Source organism: Antedon mediterranea, chromosome 7 (assembly GCF_964355755.1).
Source record: "Antedon mediterranea chromosome 7, ecAntMedi1.1, whole genome shotgun sequence".
NCBI classification, from domain to species: Eukaryota; Metazoa; Echinodermata; class Crinoidea; order Comatulida; family Antedonidae; genus Antedon; species Antedon mediterranea.
In genome coordinates, this window is record NC_092676.1 from 20,982,321 (window position 1) to 21,007,496 (window position 25,176).

The following is a 25,176-nucleotide window of genomic DNA, read 5'->3' on the forward strand; positions in this document are numbered from 1 at the left end:
TTGAGATTGCTATTGGAGTGTTTGTGCTGACGCTACTATGTTTCATGCATTTAAGGATCTTTGTTGAAACTAGAAAGACTGTACGGGAAATAGCAGCAATGCAAGTATCTAACCACCAAGACTCGAAGAAACAACCCAAGAAAAACTATAAAGCTATCAGAATGACGTCATTTATTATGTGCGGTTTCTTCTGTTGTTCTATCCCCATTACTGTAGTCAATTCGTTGACCCTTTTAGGTTTATTTACGTGTAATAGCATATTAATATCTTACGTTTTATTTTATTTTAATTCAGCTTTGAATCCAATAATATATGCGGCTTGTAATCAATCGTTTCGGAAAGCTTTTATTACAATAATAAAAAGAAGATTTCTGGATTATTAGCACAATCTTGTTGAAACATCATACGAAATTGAGCTGATTGGTGATATTTATACGCATTTAACACGTGTAGTAGAACTAGATATAACAACCCCACATAGTAAAACGAAAGTTTAAAGTTGCAGAGGTTCAAAACTTATTAATTTATATAAAATATTCACCAACAATTACTTCCTTTTAGAATAGATATAATCTCATTTCTTTTCATAAAATTAAAACGTATTTAAATGTTCGTATCTTAAGCTCTGTCTACACTATCAAACTAGAAAAAAAAAGTGTGATGTGCCCAAATATAGTAGTGATATATGGGCACATCACATTTTGTTGTCACATAAAGTTTGATGGCGTAGACAGAGCTTAAGACAGGACATTTTTACTTAATTGAGAAATCCTGTATAAATATATCTAGGCCTATATAGTACATTTTCATAAAACAGTAAAACATTGGGATTTGTCTGTTGAGCATGCAATAATGTTATGTCATCATATTAAAAAAAAACATATTTAGTGTGCTTATATGCTTGTTTATTAAGATAATGTGTATTGATTATATTATTAATACATGTTTTCATCTGTTGAAGATTTAATGTATAAAACATGCAGTGCATATTAACGATTTGTAATTTATTGTCAGTAATTTAATCTGAACATTATTGTTAGTTTTTTTAGATTTTCTTATAGTAAGTACTACTTTTTTAGTTTAGATAAACTTCATCGGTGTGTATAAAATTTTGATGTATTTCGAGTAAATACTCCGGAAAATATTTCCTAAGAATCGAATTATGTTCTTCCAATCATACGAAACTGGGCTTCAAGTCTTCCCTGCTGATATCAACATACTACTCGACTCTCGGTGTTCATTTTAAAAAATACAACAAACAAAATTTGTTTGTTGTATTTTATTTAATAAATTTATTTATTTAATAAATAAACAAAAACACTCGGAAACTGAGTGAAGTACTTTGCACAATATTGTCACAGAGGGCGCATATTTATATTTTGGCCCATGTTTTTAGTCGCGTGGAAGCGACTCTATAGTTCACTATGTCGGTCGGTTGGTCGGTCTGTCTGTCTGTCGGTCTGTCTGTCGGTCTGTCGGTCCGGTATCACTATGCGTTTTATCGCTTTCTGACCTTATCTTGATATCAGTTTAATCTAGCTAGGTCAATTTTTCACAGTATATTCCTTATGGCCAGGAATCAATGTGGTTATGTTTTCACGGTGCGCAATAAAAAATCACGCGGTCTACGCACGATTTAACGAAATCTCGTTTGTAATCATATCTTCACAACCATGAATCACAATTAAATAAAATTTGGTACTCATAAATTTCAGGACATAAATCATCATATGGCAATACAATTACGTGCGTAGCGCATGTAACGCATGCGTACGCGCACTTAAAATTTTCAAAATTTATTTTCGATGAAATAAGAGTACGTTTCAGGCCATTTTAAGCGTTTACAAAATTGCCATGAGTGCGCATATTTTTGCGCGCGCACTGCGCGTTAAATGTTGTTGCGCACTCTTTTTGCCCGATTTCTGTTTTCTTGACTTACTTTTCAACTCGAAATTACGTTATACGAGCACGTCAAAAGTGACAGGCTACGCACGTGTAAATTAAAAAAATATAAATGTTTTTAACATTTCAACATTTTTAAACATGTTCAGTAATTTCGGTCAGTATAGTTCACTATGTCGCTCGGTCGGTTTGTCTGTCGGTCTGTCTGTCTGTCGGTCTGTCTGTCGGTCTGTCTGTCGGTCTGTCGGTCTGTCTGTCGGTCCGGTATCACTATGCATTGTAGCACGCGACTTAATGGCTGTTGGCCTTGTTTTATTTGTGAAGTTATTAATTAACCGATTTTCTTGAATTTTAATAGGTATGTTCTGTAAGTATATACCTATTTACACCAACATTTTGAATGATAACTTGAAAATTTTCGGTGCTATAGTGCAAACAAATAAACAAAGCAAGTACTGTACTTAGTAAGTAAAATATATATATAAAACCACTCATAGTAATGATTACTGAATAATTATTATGCATTTAATACACGCCAAATCAATAAAGATACAATAGCGCCCTCTAACGGAATTCTTTATTAACTTAATTGAGTTGGTAAGCGTAAAGCACACTTTTGTTCGCAACAATTCACAAGTAAAACTCAACGAAACAATCTGTGATTGAAACTCGTCGTTGGAAAAGTATTAGGATAACAATATAGGTCAACCACCGAATCAACTACATTGTTAGCATTCATTGTTTACCCTTTCGTCACTTGTGTACAAAGTGTGTGTGTGGCATCAAAAGAAAGTTGAAAATACAGTTTACGGAGTGGATACGTCACAGAAAGTAGCAATCTTAAATTCGAAGTCTTTTTTAAACGTAGGCCTATCGTTACAGTTTTGCGGTAACTAATCTTTTCGCGATGGAAGTAATAACATCAGTTTGGAGAATATACTTATTAACCCTCTGCATTGGAGTGAATTCTGCTTCAAAGAAAAATCGAAATTTAGAAACGTGTGAAGATTTAGCCGTATCAAATGTGTGTTCAGATGCTGGCTTACCATACTCTTCCACCCGTTTTCCCAATGACTTCAACCATTTCGATATACGTACGGCTGATGATGTACTTCTTGAAGAATATTTGCCACTGTTTAACTCAGGATGTTCGGAATATATCCGACCATTTGTGTGCTCCGTATTCTTTCCCGAGTGCCGTCGTAGAAGAAGGGAAGAGAGTATAAGACCATGTAGAGAACTTTGCCAAAAGGTAAGAATAACGATTTGTCAAAACAAGGTAAAGTTAAAATTTAAGTAAAGAGATACATTTTCAGCTTCAGTTTATTTTTATTTAAAAACACACTGTACAGCAAAATAGTCTATATTTATTTGTCATCCACTATTACTTACGAACTTGCAATCAATTACATTATTTAGGCCTACTATTTTGATATAGGGCAGTACTGTTAGTTGCCTTTTGACTGCCTTTTTAGCTGTTCCATCAACAATGTTCTGTATGTTTAAATACTATAGCTTTAGTTTATTTTAGTTTAGTACTGGAGTTTTCTCACTATGTAAATATTGTGGAATATTTTATTATAGGCCTACTGATATGTTGTGCAATAACGAATATAGGCCTATAGGAATATAGGCCTATGTAATTTTAATGTTCAACTTGTAAGCGTATGGTAACTACTTGAAATGTGACGGATAAAACAAGAACCTTTTCTGACAATATGCAAATAGAACAGTTATTGCATTCATTACTGAGCACAAAGACAAGAGTGTTTAGTTCTAACAAAACGAATTAAGAGCCACTTAAGTGAAGTGGAAATGGGTCCGTTGTTTGCACACCCTCTGCGTTTAATTGGTTTCACTAATTAGGTACTTTAATTCTTTAGACTTTAACTCATGAAACGGTGAGTGTTTTTTCCCTATTGAGATTGCATAAAGGCGTGTTTTACTTCAAATCAGGTGGGTTTCCCAAGTCAGAAATTGGAAACTTCAAAGACTGGTCAACTTTTGTCCTCCATGATTCAACAAAATATCTAGACTACTTTATTTAGACATCATGGTTTATTAATATCGTATACAGTCTAAATGTACCAGAGCTATTTCAATTATTTCCATGATGGATGTTCTAAACGCGATACTGAGTAACATTACTTTTTTTTTGTGGAAAAATTGAACAAATGAACCTTTTTTTAATGGTACTGTTTAATCTTTTCTCACACACCCAAATAACGAGACGTCTTTGTTTTTATGACATAAGGTTAGAATTAGGTTATAATAAAACATCATAACAATTTCTGTTAATGGATTTAACCGCATATTTAAAAGCTACAAAATAAAAGTTCACCTATAAACCTGAGCAAAGTAATAACATGTGTTTAGATGTAATTTTGTTATTCGCATATATTTGCTACCAAAACTCCTATGTCAAGGACTGTATGGCCGTACATTGCCATAAAATATAATGAATTAATTGAATATCAAGATAGGCAGAAAATGTTTAGCTGTGTACTGCGTGTTAGACAAGAACTAATTGTTGTGTGAATTTGTAGGTGAGAAACAAACAATAGTTTTTTCTGATAAATAAAATTTAATATAAAAATATTAATATTTAAAATAACTATTATTACTTGATGTTTCGATCTCCTGTCATTTGCATAAAGATTTAAAACCCCAGCGTTTTGTCAACTCAAGATAAAACATTGTTTGTAGAAATACCAGAATCTAACAGTAATTGATTTCGACACGAAACACGTTCCGCTGTCAAGAGAGTTAGCTTTAAGGGCTGTGCTTACCAATTAAACAATTGCCTTTTATTGGGACTATTGTCAAGGGGTACTTTTCATTTGAACGAACTGTACTTAAGGGGGGTTAAGTTTAATTACTTGTCAGGGCCAAATTATTTCGCACCACCTCCCCGGTTCCACTACAAGCGTCACCATCTCTGAGAAAGTTTATTACAGATATAAATATACTTTGATTTAAATTCCCAGACAACAGTCAATTATAACACATATTGTTATTTATTTAAAAAAATGATAATACTGACTGTGGTATACAATTTACACTTGTAAACAATGCGGATTTGAACGCGATATTATTGGTTCACACTGAGTTATTTTGAACTAGACATGTATTAAATATATATTTATTATTTATGAGTTAGTTTGACTTTGAATATTTGTACTATTCATGGTGTGAACATGATTTATGTTTTGAACTATGATAAACAACATAATATACATGAACGAAAGAAATACATGATATGATTTAGATACATTATACCAACTTGAGATGTGAATGGTGAGAATGACTCTAATGACTGGGTATACCACTGGCCCTTGCTGGGATAGAAATTCTCCGGGGGTCTTAATTCAGCACCAATTGGAAGCTTAGGAAACATCTTTAAAAATCTAAATTGTTATTGTCATGTTTAGAGCATGAACCACTTCAGCGAATTTGTATTTAAATCACAACTGAAATTTATAAAACATTAGGCCTATATAAGCTCATAACATTATACACATTAAACACGGGTAACATTATTACCATTTTGTGTGATGTCAATCAAAACAAGTGTAACGTAACATATTCAATTAAACAAATAAGCAACAGTTTGTGGTGATAAAATGAGTGTAAATTTGTTTTCATTGCTCAGGTGTGTTATTTAACGGTAAATTTAACTTCATTTTACACAAGAGATAAAAATCACTGAACTATCATAATGAATCATGGGATGGTTTATGATATAGTAATTGATATTGGGAGAATAATATGCATTGTTATACATTTATTAAATATAGTTAGAGACACGTCATTTGGGTTGGATACACACGCCCATTAAGTCATTTTGATGATGATTTTGATAATCATGATAAATATGTGTACCTGTCCAATCTAAAGTTCGTGATGACTTCTCTTTTACCCGATTACGGCGTAAAGAAGGCTGCATTTGGCTTTCGCAAAAATATTATTCTGAAAAATAAAATAAATAATCTGGAAAATTAGCTGAATGGCTAAAGAGAAATTAAGGGTGCCTGTTACCAGTTTGAAGTATCGGTTGTGTGTGTGTTACACAGGTCGGAGAGAGGGTAGACATTTTGGGTCATGATAAAGGTCGATGATGATGGTGATGTCGTAATGATGATAGGTCTTTAACATCATGAACGCATGGTTGGAACATGGACCTAAAATTAGATTTATAGATCTATAATCTAATATATAGGTCCATAGTTGGAAACCAAACCGGTAAGACCCATGTTTCACATGGTTTTTAATGAATTCAGACCGAATAAACAACAGTGTTACTTGGCAAGCTAGTGTATTTTTTCAATCTAAGGTACTTTGTTTTATAGATTTAATTGCAGTACCTGTACACACCGTCAATATTGTCGTCTCGTTGGTCAGACAGCATGTATAGTATTAGCAATGTTAGCGAGCGGAACTAATTTGTTTGAATATGGTACTTTATTCATCGCATTGTGCAAAGTTTTGTTGGCGTGGCGAGGATTATTGTTAATTATTGTTTACCAATCACCAAAATTAATTAAATTCATGTACATGATTAGGCTGCCAATCACGATGTTTGTTACGTGCGGTATGACATAGTTAAGTTTGTTTTCTAACACTTATTTTTTTGTTGACATTGTTGAAACAGTGGGGAATGAACTACTTAAGTGCACTGCAAATAATAAGTCGAAAACTTAATTAAAGCGTGGCGGAGTATCAAACATAAATGACGACGCCGTCAGTTTGCTTGGTTATCGTCTAGGCCTAGGCCTATAGATATTTGAGAAAAAAAATGACTGAACAACAGAGATTATGTCTCGCTATGTACCGAAACCGTTGTAACATATATTTATCATAATACATCAAGGAATGTTTACTGGAGGATATAAACGAATTTTATACAGAAAGCGACGACTACAGTTAGGCCTAAACTCTACTTAATTCTCAATGGCCAGCCTTATGCTTAAAAGCAGTTAGGTTGCTTTGAATATGAATCATCGGAACTTTCCGTGTGATTTAATTTTCAAAATGTTTTCTGCTGTTAAATGAGACATTTGATAAGTGCAATCTCCCCTTCCCTCCACCCTGCGTGCATACATACCGGTACCATAGGCCTACTACACAGATACAAGCAGGCCTACAATATGCACTACGCATACGTACATTTAAATCAATACAGAATCAATCGTTTTTATTTAAGTATTCATTGTAATCCTAATAACTTAACACTTTCTCTAATTTCATATTCAGTCTTTTCAAAACGTCATTGTTGTCTCATACAATTTCACACGCTGACTTACTTGTCTGTGGTTCCAACAACAATAGTACGTGATGTATCGAATTATACACTTATATCAAGTTTCTTGGTACAATATGTCTATATTGTATATAGAAGCTTTCTTATATTAGTGTATTGTACTGTCAAATGACATGAGGCTGATCCCAAGACATTTATTGTTAATATACCAAAGTTAGAACAACTTAGGCCTTACGTGTGTCTTTCAACAAGAAGCCAAATGGCCTAGAGGGTAATTCCTGAGCCGAATCTATATTCTCCTTGGTGAAACTCGTGTCCTAATTAATTTGTTGAAAGTTTGATAAACATTTACGGTAACTTGTAAATTCTTTGCTATAGGCCTATAGGCCTACTATCCAACCTGGTCTCCCTAATTTCATTGTTTATTTATATATTGAAATAGAAATGAAATGAACATTATTGAAGGATTTTCCCAAATACAGTGTACTCCATGACATGTGCCGGAAATGAAGAAGTTTTAGTTTTTCCAGTATTGTTAGTGTATGAGAAACATGTAAACCTGACCTGTATTTGGGATGCTCCGCAGAATAAAGATAAAGATATGAACCTTTAAAATCATAGTATACCGTATTAGGTACGATTGCCAGGGAAAATACTCATGGAACTTGTACTATGTCAGTATTGACATGGGACGTGCGTCGAAATTATATGGACCATCAAGCAACCTATGTGGGCTTCCGAATTAGTTTTCTAACTACCCCGTAAGGAAATCACATTCTTGTCATACAAGACCTGGTCTTTTGTAGATCTCTAGGCAAATATCTACCGCCCGGTCGTTACACCAGTTTAGCTAACATAACAAAACGCAAGTTTGTTTCAAGGGACGTATTTTGAACCAAGTTTGTTGCACGCTCGAATGCAATCGAAAATTAGATGTCACATCGGTCATTAATTCCAACGTATGTTGGCCTACTGGTGGTCCCTAATAAGGAGTAATATCCTTTGATTTATATTCGTTACCATAACAATTTAAATAACCGACAACCCGACAAACGTTACCGCCACTAAGCATAACCAAAATATGGTATTTTATATTTTTAAGGTTTGTGAAACGACATATGTTCTCCATGGAAAACATTGTTTAATGTCATACCTATATTATTTTTTTATTTGTAAATGTTCAGCCGATTCTTAGTACTGTATATTATGTATATTATATTATTAGGCCTATAGGAATATTTGTGTTTAACAAGTATTTGGTAGTAACCTAAACCTTACATGATACAGACACCACATGTGATATAAATGAGATGCTGTTTTACTACCAGATGTGGAGATACTACAGTCGGAATCGGGTGAAATTTTCTAGATTTCGTTTGTCGTGGTATTATATTGAATCATATGTCTCGTCTTTATAACTTAATTTTCTTTTGTGTCATCCTGCCTGAAGGTTTTTGATAACGGGAATTAAAATTTAATTTTCTCGTGCCCCAGGCTGGCCATATAGACACCAATGCTTATAGGAGTAATCCAGTATTCAAAATATATTATGTGATCGAAAAAAATACACAGTAACATTAATTCGTTTAAATTCAAAGTAAGCAAAAACCGTGTATGTGATATAATTAGATTATGGTTTGTTAGCTGTGCCCCGGTGGTCATAAGGACCATCCAGTGTGATGGTTAATATATCTCCGTTTGAATAGCAGGTACGTTTGCATTCAATCATGACGTCATAAGTGTTGGTAAAGTATAAGTAATTCTACTACAAGATTTATCCCGATTTCAGAAAAATTTCATTCCTATAGCTTAGTTGTCGATTTTTAAATAAAGTTTGATCAGCACGAGTCTCGTTTTACGTTTTTTTTTTATTGTTAACGTATTAAGCCTAACTGTTAATTGTTGACAATGAGTTACGATACATAAAATGAGAAAGAAAAAAATATTTGAATTCTTTTTCCCCTGGTTATTTGCTGTTTGTAATATGTGTATTCCTTATGTTTATGTTATTTAAACAGTGAAATTGAAAAAAAAAATATATATCACGAGTCTTGTTAACCAAAAATATATTTCAACAACACAATAGGCCTATGTTCTGTACAACATACAGTCTGTAGGCCTACATCATATTTACAGTTAAAAACAATCGACGCCTTTTATTTATATCGTTTCCTGTATACAGACAAAACATAATTATACTATATTGATAAACTCAGTATCGTAATAATTATGTTTTTGTAAAAGGTTAACGTTATTGAACCATAACAGAAATGTTTACAGTATGAGCGGCACTCGTTTAAGGAGTGCCGATCGAATTGCTTTTTAGCTCACTATGTCGGTCGGTCGGTAAACACTAAATCAAATTTGCGCACGCGACTGCAGCCATGTATATTGCCTTGTTTTTTCTTCATTGACAAACAGAAACTGCTTTATGACAGACAACAGTAGTATTGGCCAAACAGTATAGTTGCCATAGATAATTATAGTATAATATATCTATATGGTAGTTGCAGATATACCGTTTACAAATATTCAAATATTGTTCTTATACCAATTATTAAATTTCGAGCAAAATGTATTATGAAGTTAGAAGAATATCGTAAACTACTTTTCGTATCCTTGTATTTATATAGTTGTTAGTGATTGTCAGTGGAAAATGAAGATGTAACTGACAAGTATTTTTGGCAATTCGGCCTAAGGCATTAACACTGAATGGATGTAACAACACAGATTAATTCCGATAGGTTTACATCTTAACCAGGTGTAGCATAGCTCCAGGTCGCTGTTTGGCTCATCTTGATCTGATTTAAAGTAGCGTGTCAAACACTTTATCATTCTCTCTCCTCCCGCTCTCTCTCTCTCTCCCCCACTCTCAATTTTGATTTGGTATTAGCAGACAGATCTCCCTGCTTACATTACCAACTGGTAAAAGAATGTGAATTGAATTGCTTACGGTATTTCAAATTTAGCCTATATAATATAATTTACGCTTGTGCGAATCTACTTATATTTAAACCTGTTTAAACACGTTTTTGTATTGGACGTATATAAACACATAGGCGTGTATCTCAATGACATGCGATAGTCAGTTAGAATGTATCTAGCGACAGTTGCCGTATCCGGTGCTATAATATAAACCATCGGCACTAATCGGAGCTCATAACGAATATTTGAATAGATTCGCCATTTTATAGTGGAAAAACGCGCTTTACACGTGTCTTCGTAAAGATTAAAGTCTGTCTATACTATCACACTTTATGTGCCCATATGTGGACATGATGATGTCATGTCACTACCATATTTAAGCATATCATCACTACCATATTTGGGCACATCACACTTTTTTGTCAAACTAGTTTGATGAGTGTAGAACTTTAATTTAGAGTTTAATGGATACGGTACCAATATATCAGCAGTAAATACGTATCCATTATATGAATATCAAGTATCAACGTTACTAAAATACACCTGTGTTACGTTAATACAGATATCATTCTACTATTCTCTGTAAATACATATAGTAAGTTTATATTGTGATTATAAGGATCATAAAGTAATACTTAATTATTGCTTCAAGCTGAGGGGTTGTGACGTTTGAGATTCGCGTAACCGGCAGTGAGGCCCCGCAGAGGAATATTTGACTTATTTTCAATCGCAGTATGGCACGCCGGAAGACGACGTTGTGATGGGTGGTTCTTGTCAATTATTTTTTATGTGAATGATGTTTAGATGTTTATGACAATTGTAAACATGATTTATGATTTTTATGTAATTCTACCATGATGATGACAACATGATGATACTCTTACAAATATTTACAATTATTTTATAGCTCCATGTCGATACCTAGAAATGAATATTTACTAATGAAATAACATGATACCAATTGAATAACAGCGTGTGGTAGTTTAAACAAAGATATGTCACGGTAATTTTATGGTAATTAAGACGGTGTCAAACACGGCTGGAAGGTTCCAAGATCGTGACAGTAAAAATAATGATAGAATTTTGATATAATGTTGATGATCATGACAAGTTAAAAAATACAGTGCAAGTAGGGGCCTAATTAGTAGCGTTTTTGCAGAGCACAATTTTATTATTTGTAAGAGCAAAAATTATCATTTCACCTTATAGGCCTCGTGTCAAGTATTTCGTTTCCATGTTTCATGTATGTGTCAGGCCTACATTATCTTTGTACTCTTGTGACAAGAATAAGAATAACTTAAATAGTAGATGATTACAAAGAGTAAACAGTTTTGAATCTAAGCTTTTTATTTTGCAGGCACGAGAAAATTGCAAACCAACATTTTCAAGCTATGGGCAGAGCTGGCCCGCAGTGTTTGAATGCGATAGATTTGAACCATACAAGCCAAAGAGGTCGCGGAAGAAAGGCAGTGACAACTGCTTCAACTATATGCCCCCACCACCAGGTAAGATTAGACGCCACACCTGTGTCTTGTGTTTGATAGGTGTTTTGGTTTATGCAGTTGGTAAGGGGTATGTTTGGTTTTTAATACATTGTACGGGTGTTTATCCATGTTAAAATAGGGTGAAATATTGGGGTTAATAGCAATAAAGGTGATTGTATAATAAGGTGGTATAATTAAGAATTGGGTGCAGATCACTGTTATTTAGTAGGCCTAGTAATAATATTATTGATAGATATTACGTAGGCCCTATTTCGAATGCATTGCTTTAACATTTCAAGTAATTTTTTTGTGCTATTTTATAAACAATTTACAGTGTGAAAAGAACCTAATTTTTACATTAATTTAACCTCTTTTCACTGCAGAATATTATAGCCTTTTATTTTTATTTTCAATTGTTTCTTTAATTTCATTTTATTTAATACATACAGTAACAATTTGACGACGTATTTCTACATTCAGCCAAAATATTACATATCGTGTATTTGACCTCATACAGTACAACACTATTAAACCTAAGCCATTGTAATTACTATACGTGTCGACAAGGCTGCTCTATGCCCTTATTGTTTCACCCTTCTCCTAAATCTAATAATCACGTTTATTTAATCCACCGCGGGATGTTGATTATAAAATTATTCCTTGTATATTACTTCATATAAACATCAACAGAATCGAGATGTCCCATGCGGTTTTGTAATGTAATTATATTAAGTTAAATTATAGCATTATGTCGGAATTAAATGTGATAAAACAATGTAAATTGTGTTATTTTGAAATCAATTTATACTAGGAAAAATAACCATTTTAAACAATTTCAGGGTATGATTGTTTCAAAATTGTTAAATAAAATTGTTTTATTGATTAATAAGTTTAATTGAAACGTTCCGCAGGCACGCAGAAGGACACTATGATAAGGTGTACTGATTAATTGAAAATTATCATCTACCTTCAGGAGGTGTCGAGGACAAGTGCTTTGTTTGCAATATCGCTATGGGGTTTTGCTAATTAGACCTACCTGAAAAAAAAACTTCAAAAAGGGCCGAAATTATAGATACACAGTTAGGAGACTTTCCAACTGAGTTTGGGCATGGAGGTCTTTTTTATACCCCCATGGTTTGGGCAGGTTTCAATCTTTGTTGTTATAGGGCCTGAACATACAAAGTGCTTGTGGCTTAATGCGACCTTTCTTATGAGCATGACCAGAATGACTAAGAATTGGGTGCAGATCACTGTTATTTAGTTTCTTTCCAGGATCTATTAGAGCCTTAAATATGATGTAGACTTTTTTTTGTAATGTTCTTGTTTTTTGAGTTCGTGTTGTGTCCGTTGGATATTGTGCTCCGCCAACAGAGCAAACAGAATTTCTATGTTTTTCCTAAAACAAATGATAATAAATGATACTTGACTTGACTTGACTATTGGACTCAATAGCTGTGTACTCGCGCGGCGTGTCGTGAAAGCGAACACTCGCTATTATTTTATATTCAATACATAATGCCTTATTGGTAAAAGGTTTCGTTTATAAATACGCATAACCAACCATTAAAAGGACCATAGGCCTACTGTAATATTATGAAATCATCTCTTAAGCGAAATATCTGTATTTGGGTGCACATGCTATTAACACGTTTAAGTTCAAAGAGTTCATTATACAAATTACCTCACCCAACGAACGAATGCAAACCCTTCCAATTTAATTTACCAAAAGTATGGAACCGATTAATACTACTGCATAACCTACTTATTGGGCGAACAAAGCAACTTCACACCCCTTAACTTGATATTAATTCTCCAAAGCTAGGGAGATAACTCGGTCACTAAGTTGAGTTATTCAATCAATCACATTTACTTTTTTAATGTGAATACGCCTAGGCCTATACAAAAGTACTGTATATAGTCTTATACTTTTGATATCGTAACTATAACCATGAACTTGTTGGTACTCCCCAGTGTCTGCCGCGTCTCCAATTTATCTAAACAACAAAATGATAGGTTTTTCGTTTATGAAATCATAAAAATACACGACCATACAGAAGTAAGATGCGAATCTTTCGTATAAAACACATTTTTATTTTATGAACTGACATTTGTGTTTAAGAACTGTAGCTATTTTCTAAAACTTGAAACGTATTTGGTGTTGCTAGGCCTATTAGTAATTACTATAGTCTTTTTTCATTTATATGTAATTTTACTTTCTATGGACCAGAGATTCCGAAATAAAAGACTGAATAGAAGATTGATTATATAAATATTTAAGTTAAACCATAATCAATAACTGCTCTTTGCTCCAAAAGACTTTTGTAGCCAGCCTGCTGATATTGGACCGTGCAACAGACTGACTGGAAAGTTTTTCTTCGATGAAAATGCTCAGATATGCCGTTCGTTTACGTACGGTGGCTGCGCTGGAAATAGAAATCGTTTCGAAACAAAAGAAGATTGTCAATCCGTTTGTATGAGACAGAAAACAGGTGACCACTGATTGCGGATTGTGGATTGCAAAATTAGAATTAACACCTTTAGATGTTTGAAGTGACATAATCTACTAATCTGCATTTTAATTAATCTTTTTCCTTCATCCAGCATCTTGCTTTCCCGTAGTTTTAAAAGTATATGGAGAAGCACAGCCGTAACTTGTTAGTATTACTTAACATGTTTTTCAACAGAAATGATTGATGTGGTACATGTGTGAAGCATTTAATCCGGTGTTATACAATATAAGCTAAATGCATGTTAACCCCGTTGTATAATGCCACATTTTGGTATGATGACAATTCAACGTTATCGCAACTTTTTATACACTTATTTACTTATGAAAGTGTATTATATCCACATATTTATTAATTGTTTGCTTTTTTCTTAACCACGGAGGCCCAGATCAACTCATTGTTGTTCTTCCTCGGGGCGGTGTACACACACAAAATAATATTATATTGTTGTTATAGAGGCTAAATTATTGTTATTCGGGCGTGTGGCGCAGTGTGTTTGACGTTATACTACTAACGTGAGATCGAGGTTCGAATCCAACTCTCGCCGCATTGCTTAAATTGTATCCTTAGGCAAGATACTTTACTTACGTTTGCCTCTCTCCAACAGGTGTATAAATGGGAACCCGGTTAGATAAAGATACAACTTTGCACTGATTACTAGATGCATATGGGAGTATGTTTCCATATGTGTTTGATAAAATGACTCTTCAGCGTTTAGAGGTTTCACAACATTAGGCGCTATATAAATCAAGGATATTATATTATTATTATTAAGTATATAGTTTATTTAAAACAAAACTTTTACAATTGTGGACGAATAAAATGTCAACACCAAGAGTGTTGCATCCAAGTGCACCAAGGCCTGATCAATAATAAAGACAAACAACAAATACCTTGTCATACATTTAATATAACATAATGTTATAGGCCACGTACAGAAGCTTCGTTGTGGTACATTGTACTGAACTAGGTTAATAGATACCTCATGCATGTCACGAACTACTTTGTGATACAATTATATGCAATTAGAACGATACAACTTGTTACTGTTTATTGAAACATTATGTGATCTAGGCGAGATACTACCACACTCTATTATTACATTATTATCGGTAATGGTGTTTAATAGTATTGCTTTATGGTACCGTCAACATGATGGCACAGTTTGTTCGTATTGTTCTAATTCTTTATTATTAATAACCCAATTATTGCACGGCTAAAACTTGCACGAAATCCTAATCCATGATATATTATGCCTTATATATATTATATTTTATTACATATCAATTGGTTACTTCAATCATAACAACCGGTTGGTGTGTTGGGTGTTGAGAGCTAATTTCAATAATATACTGATCACATCATCAAAATAGAACCATTTTAGTGGACACATTCTGGACCCAATAAAACCTCCTTTAATAGGCGTGTCCCCTGAATAAGGGTTGACCATAATTGCCCTTCGTTTGTTTTACGGGAACGTTTTCCTTAATAGTAGAGGTTCTATGCTCACTGTATACCTATTTTATTACAAGTTTGTTCAAACGTAATTATAGTGTTCGTGTCACTATTTTTCAGAAGGAAATAACCGCCCGCGAAGACCCGTTACAGAGCCGACAATAGAACAAGAAACACGTGAACAGGACAGAACGTTCCAAGATGAAAACAAAGCAACGACTAAAGCAGACGTCTTTCCCACAGTACCTTCTGTTCCACCACTGATTGTCTATCCGCCTGGAAACCACCTAGTGAAGGAGTATGGATCGGTAACTTTAAAATGTCAAGCATCAGGACCGCCGCCAATAGAATATTCCTGGAATCGACTTGATGGCCCGATGCCAGAAGAAAAGTAAGATCATGCCATGACCAAGTTTTTAAAACCTAAACTGTACCTAAACTGTTACTGTTCTTGTAGCCGTCTTCTTCTGAAGTCACATGGCCGTCATTGACGGATACTTAGTTGACTTCACTGCTGGTGTACTCGAGATCTACGTTTATGCCATACTATACACTTTTATTTAATTTTTTTATTTATATAATATTGAGATTATTGTATTCGAATTTATTGTCAATCCATGTTATATTCTGAAAATACACAAACTTCTTCCTAAAGTATACACTTTATCAAACATCTTGTATGATGGTCGTGATTATCAAGTAACTAAAGGTCATCACTAGGCCAACATATGGAAGTTATGCTGAAGAAATAAGGTCACGTATTTGCCCAGAAAGTTCACTTGTCATAATTGTATATTCCTTGCTTTTTTATAAATTATTTTTATATTTAGAATAATGAAAGAAGAAACGTTTGGTCCTGAAGGTTTACTGATCATTGTAAATATGACGTCAGAAGACGCGGGCGAATATTTATGTACAGCTGAAAACTTTGAGGGTATTGTTGACTCAATTGCTAAAGTTACCATTTACGGTAAGTTGTCTTTTAACGTTTGAATATATATTCGATCCCGCGAATCGATGTTTAATGAGCTCTGATTGGTGCACTTATTTTTCCAAAAAAGGACGATGGAAATGAACACACATGCGCATAATATACGCAGATGGATTCACCTATGTGGTGGAAAGCATGCTTTAACAAAGCTAGCCTATATTACTCATATACGTTTTGCTTAATATAGCAAAATAAATGTTTGACGACTTATTTTTCTGTTTTTCGAAATTTGTAATTTTGTTTTCTTGATTTTATTTTGTAGCTGATGTGAAGATATCATCAACATCACGTGTCCTAAACGTGTTAGAAAACGATCGCATAGAAATTGTGTGTAATGCAACCGGGTTTCCAGAACCAAATGTATATTGGAGAAGGAAGGCGTTTCCGGATGAAATACTAACAACGTGCGTAATAATTGTGTGTTTCAAATCACTGAAATTCGGTGTTGAATATCACATAATTCAGTTTCGGCGCATGCGCAGACAATAACCTTATTTTGACTCAATAAGAAGTAAAATAACTGTATTTATCTTAATTGTTTCAGTGGTAACGATCTTATAATAGACGCTGCTCAATCAGATGATACCGGGGCCTATGTTTGCGAAGCCTCGAACGTCTATAGCAAGGCTTCCCATGAAGTACAGGTGGTCGTAAGTGGTAAGGCATCCCAGGAATGAATAAGCCTCTTCTTTAATGCAGCAATCTAGTTCATGATTAACGGGAGAGGGAGACTGACCCACTGTTGGTGTCCAGTTCGCCGTAGTACACTTTCTAACCGGATAATTAGTTAATACTTTATTAGATTTAATAAACTGTGTTGTTTCTATTTTGTAACACCTGTATAAGTTGTGAAATTTAACCGAGTTAATGTTATTAGCATGTGTTGTGAATTGCATATGAAAAGTAACAGTTACTATTATACACATACTAAAGAATACTTAACTAATATTATTTATAAATGTGTTTTTTTTCATAGTCCAAATTTGGATCAATCTTGATGCCTCTTTCTATCTCAAGTATGGAGTTACCTCCGCAATACAATGCGTCTTAGAGGGTTATCCAGCTATTGAAGTAACATGGTTTAATGAAAATCAAAACAAAACTGTTCCTATCGAAAGGTAACCAATGTCTTTATAATCCCACAATTTAGTGCAAATGCTTTTACTCTTTTAGTTCGCTTTTACAACATTGCAGTCGTTTAATATTTTCCCTCCTTTTGTTTGCTATAGATTCAGTAACAGAGAAGCGTTTTTAATAGATAAACATATCTACCGAGTCACATCTACTCTTCTATTTCACAATGTCACCGATATGGATTCTGGAAAATATAGTTGTTATGGAAGCAATGTTGCAGGGAAGAAGCATCGTTCAACAGAAGTACTTATTTCAGGTATTTTAATTCAATAATTCTGGTAATTAACCCAATCTACCGCATTTGACAGCGTCGTACGACGAGGCATGACGAGTCATTTCGTCGGGAGAAAGTTACACATGTCTCGTCGGGATTCAACTTTGAAGTTTCGTCGGGACTCGTTGTAGGACGATGTCTGAGTTGGTCTTAACAATATGTGCACCCAGGCTTATGAATTATATATATCATTATTTCGTTTTAATATTCAGGAGAAGATTGTCCAATTCCGGAAGATGTTGGAAACAGTGATTTAGGGGTAGAAGGGATTCGACATGGATCAAGACACGTGTACACGTGCAAGAAGGGTTATACAATGGTTGGAGTGCCTATACTACAGTGTGTCAATGGAAAATATAACGAGAAACCACCAAGTTGCTTTGGTAAGACAGGATCACTTGCTGAGCTTGACTTCATATCTACGTATAGGCCTACTGTTGTTTTACTATATTAATATTTTCGTATGTTAAAAGAAAACGAAAAAAAAATAGGAAAGCGACGAAGAACAGAAAAAACGATAAAACAAAAATAAGGACATTTTACACGTAACATAAAGAATTTTAATAATCAAATAATCAAAGAAAATTCTCGTATTTTAATGACTAGGCCTATACCATTTCGTGTCCCATGTTTTAAATCTTGTTTCATCATACTGACATTTTAAAATTAATTTCCAATTTGTTACGATATAAATATACGATATATTTTAAGGATACTGATTTTTGTTTTGACTATTGGAACTTTTGACAGTTTTGCATTTCTAAACTATTGTATTGATTTATAACCAATCTTGTTGTACCTTGTACTATTTTACTATTTTACTATTTTAAAATAATATAAAATATTGCTTCTTAGAGTATTTTCTAACTAAATAAGATAAATTCAACACAAATAAAGACATTTGAACAATTTACAGCCGATTGTGGAAATCAATCGAGGTTTATGGGTACACATGACTACCTACAACATGGCAGTACTGGCAAGCTGTTATGTCATGAACATCTAGGCTACTATCTTGGTGGGAGTGGTCATGTTAGCTGCCTGAATGGAACCACTATAGGCGATTCAAAATGCTATAGTAAGATGCTATCAGATGTATAGTTTAAAGGCCCATTTACACTAGGTGATACCTGAAACAAAGGAAATTTTATAAGTTTTCATCCTAGAACTATAGAATAACCATCTATGCTGTCTTTGATGAAAATGATGTTTTCACACGTCCAATTAAATGACGTCATGATTAGTATGAGCAATAATATAGTGACAAGACAACTTATTGTTTTATTATTATCATGACGTCATTTGATCAAAGACAGCGTAAATGATTATGCTATAGTTCTAGAACAAAACATTTTCTAATTTCTTTTGTTTTATACAAGCAAAATGTATGTTTTATCTATTTATCGTCGATCGTTATAGTTCTAATGTAAATCGGCCTTAAGACATACAGTAGGCCTAGTTCCTGAATTATTATTTCAGAGAAACCTAATCTCTCTCGACCCTGATAATTTGAATATCATTATTCGTAATCATTTATCATGACACCTGTTATTTCAAATACGATATCGTTACATATACATACTATGTAAATGATTTAGGACACTTAATGATAACTAGGTTGTGCTTACCTCGAAAATGTTTTTAGAAATAAATTATAGTTGTTTGTACATAATATACAGTCAGTAAATGTTAATTGCACATTACGGATACACCTATTAATTGAAATGCATTTTAAACAAGGTCGTCTCTTATAAAGAAATTAATGAATGTAAATGATCTATGATATAGAATTAATATACCAGGAACATGTTTATAAATATAATTATTGTTACTTTTATTATATTAATTTTAGAGCCACCATCATTTCAAGAAAGGCCAGTAGATGATTACGTAATTGAGAACCGAGATATTATGTTGAAGTGTATCCCCGGTGCTGATGATTCGATTATCACGTGGTACAGGGGTGAAAATGAGGTCAGGGATACGCATTTAGATGCCATAAAATTCATATGTCAGCTTTCGCTTGGTGACAGTCTGCTGCCGGAGTTTTGTGCTACTCCTCCCAAGTTGCAAGTTACTAACAACCGCTTTAGCTCTGGCTTGGTATGTGCTCGTAGGTTTGCCTTGTAAGTAACATTAAAATCGGCACTCCCGCAACTCAAGATCAACCCGTTGAGAAATGGAATTTCCGAGAAACGTCGCTTTAATAATAATATTTATGACGTCAAACGTATGACGTCATTGATTAGTCAACTTTCAGCCAATCAGATTAATTTACTGTAGATGTCTTCCCTAACTTGGGGCAATAGTCCGACTTGGACGCACGGGTGACGCTACGACATAGGCGTAACGCAAGCGAGTCGACAAATCACAAGCGATAGTTCGGATGATCCATCGCGTCCGTGATTGGTCAAATTACTTTGCGTCCAAGCCTAAAGACTGACTTACAATAGATTTGTTGCGTTCGTGTCGAACGAATTTAATCGTAGGCCTACTGTAAAGTACTGTATATCGGAACCTCTCACTGTTACTTCTATTCATTGTAGAAGTTACATTTACGACGTCAATCGTGAGTATGAAGTAATCACTCGAAATTAGTGAGACGTAGTTATAGTGTAATGCTTACTTTAACCTTCCCTTCTTTAACTAACTTTGAATATTATGCTGATTTAGCAAGGTGGCTTGAATTGCTAACGCCAATTCTGTGTGTGCTTGCTTGTTTTTGACGTTGATTTTACACTTACAATTGTATAAACATTATTAAGACCTACTACAGTAGTTATAACCATTGTAGTGTTAACTGTATTAACATATACAAGCCGTGTACCTTTGATATCTACTACGGTTGCCAATAATACCTGTGTGATCAAGGCAATCTAACAACAGGACGCTGAGCTCGCCTTGCCGAGAGAGGAACCCGTAACAGTGTCTGACTGCAACAAATGCCAACAGTACTGTACACATTCTTCGCGGCGGCGCGTGGTAGGGTGATCGTGTCACAGCCACAGATAAAAACTTTGATCTAAGGAGCTCAGCATCTTCTTGTTATATTGCCTTGGTTTAACACATTTTCGTTTAGTCAGAAAAGTAAAACTAATGTAGGCCTAATTTTAGAAAAATGAAATATTATTTTTTAAAGAAAATACCATACGTGTATACGAGTATAACTCAAGAAAGTGTCCGAAGTAATATCATTATGAATAGTTTATATATATGCATAAATATCTAAACGCCCTATGTGACAAAGGTATCATTCAATAATACAGGAGCAAATAAAAATCTACCTGTGAGACTTGTGGGGTTATATTAATTTAATCAAACACGATTTATTGTAGATGTTACTGGATGAGAAGACGGACGAACAATCGAGGATTTCGAAGGCTATGAATGGATCTGTGTTGATTATCAAGGGGGCAACAGCCCAGGACGCTGGCCCCTATACTTGCAAGATTTCCAATCCGGTCGGTACTGCTACCTCAACTGCCCGTCTTACGGTCATTGGTAAGTTGGTCGGCAAGTTAACATATCCACGTTGCTATTATTTTAATATCTTTTAACTATTAATTTTCTACTATATCAGTGCTTAGGTGATATACCAATTTCAAGATCCTTTCTAGCCGTTTTAGTTATTTGAAATGTACTGTAGGTGTGACTTAAAGTAGGCCTACTATGTGACATGCGTCATTTGTGATGTGATCGGAAATGTGGGAATGGATTTGTGTTTTAATATCAATGTTTATCATCTATATTTATTATTTCAGGAGAGAATCGTTTGCCACACATTGTGGAACCACTCGATCCTATAACTGTATATGCTGGAGAGAACGTTCAGCTAAAATGCGCGAATAAAGGTGATCCAGCCCCTAACGTAACCTGGCTCTTTGAAGCTGCCCCTATCACAACTGGTCATTCTGATACGCTTATTGTAGACTCGACACTCTTTATCACCAAGTCAGAAGCTAAGAATTCTGGGAGATATACATGTGTTGCTACCAATACGTATGGAACAGATACTGCCAATTTTACGTTAACAGTTTTAGGTAAGAGCCGCTTGTAGGACCAAGCCCGTAGCCAGAGGTTTGACAAAAAATAAAGACTGACAGCAAAAGCACTAAAATATGAAAATTATTTTAGGCTAGGCCTACATCTATCTTTTCTTCAGTTGCTTATGCTTGTCCTCGCCCTTTTTGCGGAAAAATATACAGACAAACATTTATATTAATATATCTTTTATAGTCTACATAGGCTACACTATAAACAACTAGGCCTATAGCCAGATTAACTAATTTCAACTAAAGTATGTTCTTTTCTTTTCTATAGAACCTTCAACTGAGCCACCTTCTCCGCCAGAACGAATTGGATATGTAAAAGACCCAGAAAGTCAACTGAGGGCGTTGCTAATGTGTCCATACGGTGGCAAAGCCGAAGAAGCTGTTCGCTGGACATTCGATGACGGGGATCTAAAATCTACGTTACGACACTACACCGTCACTAACCGTCGTCTCATCATCCACGACGCCGATGAGTCGGATAACGGCATTTATACGTGTACTGTACACACAACTAAAGGGATTCAAACCTTCAGAACCATTTTGACCATCACCCCGTCAGGTATATAGCTGTAATTAAAACAGTTTTTGTGTAGTTTTATGAGATCTAGTGTTCGTATGTAGTGGTATATTTTGTGATTAATATATATAACTGGAACGTTTGTTCGTTTTTCTCTGGCTTTAGACGCAATTCAACAGAAAGGATTAATATATTCCGGTGAAGACGAGGTTCTATCCGATTCTGGGTTCACAAATCCATCTGCAAGACCAGCGGAAGAGTCACCCGAGTTCCACACGACAACCATTGCTACCCCTCCTGACTACACAGAACCGCAAAAGAAACATCCCACTAAGCCTTCGCTGAAACAGGCAGACAGTGCGCCAAAAGCTTCGTCAGATTGCAGTCCTTGTTCCGGTAGGCAAAAATAAGTACTATTATTCTTTTACCGTAGGCTATTTGGAGACTGCGGAAAACTTGTGTCCACACCTCAAAGACACCATTGAAGTTTAACCAGAGTTAAAAACGCAGTGTACTTGTAATTTGTATCTTTCTTTGTGACTTTTAAGTTATTTTAGTACATTCTCTTCTCTTTTTAGAGCCTAAAATCAAACCACGCAGACGCGATATCAACGATACCGGCCTACCTGATTATTTTCGTGGATGGGTTGATGTTCAGGGACAAGGTGCTGCAAATGATTATTGCCGGTAAGTTGTGCAAGTTTCCAGTTAAACGATACATTTGTAATTAAATTAAAAGTACTAAACTTCTAATAATTGTTTTATTTGAGTTTCTGAATGGTTTTCAGTGTGTATATTCCTATTTGCCCGTGTTAAGACATTACTGATCCCCAGTTAGCGGTGATGGTGTATCCCCATACTTCGGTTTGGTGCTAGCTTGATGTTTTTGTCTCTTCCTTTTGGTTTCCTCTCTTTATCTTTATTGTCGAACGCATATAGACATCGTTTATTTGCGCTATATAAATCTATCATTATGACAATTTAAGCGTTTTATATAATACGTTTTTGTGTACTGAACAAAATAAATTGCGTCATGATGGTGTCGTTTTAGGCACTTTCTTATTTGGCATGACGTTGTGATGTCATATCGACGTATAATAGTAATTGACATCCTCTAGATTCAGTATCATCCTCATCGATTGTAATTGTTTAGCCTCGGATATCTTTCCTATGATAGATTGATTAACCCGAGTCCTAACCAATTGATGCTTGCGTGTGCGTTAGCGGGTACACAGGGTGAGAGCCAGTACAACTACGTGTCGACGTCGAATCTCGACCCAGGGTACAAGGAAACATCGTACATGAAAGATGAAGACGGAGATGGGAAGGATGATTACTGCAGGTGAGACAAAATACCAAGCCAATCTAAGTCACAGATTGATAAGAAAACGAAACTAAACTTACCGGTACTCTATCCAAAACAAAAGAAATAGACCTTATATAATGTATGGTACTGTGTCGTATTGTTGATTACGGTTATTATTGTTTTTATTAAAGATGTGTTGGAGCGGGAAGAGAAATGTACGTTTGGTGTATGAAAGCGTCTGAAGACGGCTTTGTAGGCAAAGCGGCTGGTGGCAGGGCCTGGCCAAGCCAATACACGTTCGTGGCACCAGGACCTCGAAGCGTACTACGCAAGTGCAGAAAAATAAAAGTTGATCCGTTCTTCGGCCAACCTGTATGATTGTTAAATAGAGCTCTTTTAAGACTTTGTAAATATCTATATATGTGTAAATTATTGTTTTTATGTTTGAATCCCTTCAGGATAAAAAATATACATTTTGTTGAACATTATAATGTCTTCTAAAATTAAGAAAACGTTTTCTGACCGATCAGAAGATCCGACCAGTATGTATACGACTTTTAGAGAGAGTCGGAGTCGAAAGAGTAATAGAAGTTTATTCATGTGAGGGAACCGAGATGGCTTTACAATACATACAACATGTATGTAGTGAATGTTTAATTTAAAAGATTGTTTTATTGTTCGGAGGCTTGATTTCTGCTCTTTGTACGTTTTCGTCTCCAACCTTTCAAAGTTTATTCTAGAAATGTAAACATGTTTAGGTTGAGCTAAAATTACTCAATAATATGTGAGCCTGATTAGGTAAGGCTTACATGATGTCATTATATACATAATTTATGTTAAAGTTATTATTAAATCTATACCTCTTGTAGGAATGTTCAATGTAGCTATATTACACAGATAAAAATCATTGTCAACACATTACATGCGCGCTTATTTGTCTATAGCGCCTACCTATGTGATATGAGTACAGTATTTGAGAGAGGCAGCCTGCTAATAAAAATAGGTCCAGCTCAGGGATGATTTTAAAAATGTTTTTATTCAAGAGTTGTTAAGAATATCGAGGTAAAAGCAAATAAAAGAGTGAAGTCAAGATGCTTACTTTGTATTGTAATTTTGTGTCTATTATTATTATAAAAACGTTTGCGAACAAAAGCGAGAAAAAAAAGTCATTGAAATTTCACTAACTTCGGAATATATTAATATTTATTTTAGGATGAAAAGTTCCAATGATGACATAATAAATATTTATAACTATTAACTGATGAATAATGGTGGTGGTAGGTCCGATCCGACGATTAAAACATTTTACTACTACAGATAAATGTAAATAATTTTAAATATAGCGCCCTCTTTTTTGAATGTGATGGCG

At 34.6% G+C, this 25,176-nt stretch overlaps 1 protein-coding gene across 3 annotated transcripts; it reads left to right on the forward strand.

Annotated features, from left to right (window-relative positions):
- Positions 1-2,513: 2,513 nt before the first annotated feature.
- On the forward strand, positions 2,514-24,894 carry LOC140054491 (hemicentin-2-like). 3 transcript variants are annotated; one of them, XM_072099496.1, is made up of 19 exons: positions 2,514-3,154; positions 11,445-11,592; positions 13,887-14,060; positions 15,654-15,924; positions 16,364-16,503; positions 16,787-16,928; positions 17,069-17,181; positions 17,501-17,642; positions 17,754-17,914; positions 18,145-18,315; positions 18,849-19,010; positions 19,785-20,035; positions 21,268-21,433; positions 21,694-21,972; positions 22,253-22,543; positions 22,667-22,897; positions 23,080-23,188; positions 23,679-23,843; positions 23,999-24,894. In XM_072099496.1, the coding sequence occupies exons 1-19, from the start codon at positions 2,810-2,812 to the stop codon at positions 24,183-24,185; spliced, it is 3,648 nt and encodes a 1,215-aa protein (XP_071955597.1). In that variant the 5' UTR covers positions 2,514-2,809; the 3' UTR covers positions 24,186-24,894. The 3 variants fall into 3 exon arrangements, with proteins under 3 accessions (XP_071955597.1, XP_071955599.1, XP_071955598.1); XM_072099497.1 differs by having other exon boundaries at positions 2,515-3,154; positions 19,785-19,906; XM_072099498.1 differs by lacking the exon at positions 13,887-14,060.
- Positions 24,895-25,176: the final 282 nt, after the last annotated feature.

Bases quoted from the DNA above. Each gene is read 5' to 3' on its own strand.
- LOC140054491 (XM_072099496.1), top strand. From the start codon at position 2,810: ATGGAAGTAATAACATCAGTTTGGAGAATATACTTATTAACCCTCTGC. The intron at 21,434-21,693 runs GTAAGTTGGTCG...TTATTATTTCAG, and splicing joins TGCCCGTCTTACGGTCATTG to GAGAGAATCGTTTGCCACAC. The intron at 22,544-22,666 runs GTATATAGCTGT...CTCTGGCTTTAG, and splicing joins TTTGACCATCACCCCGTCAG to ACGCAATTCAACAGAAAGGA.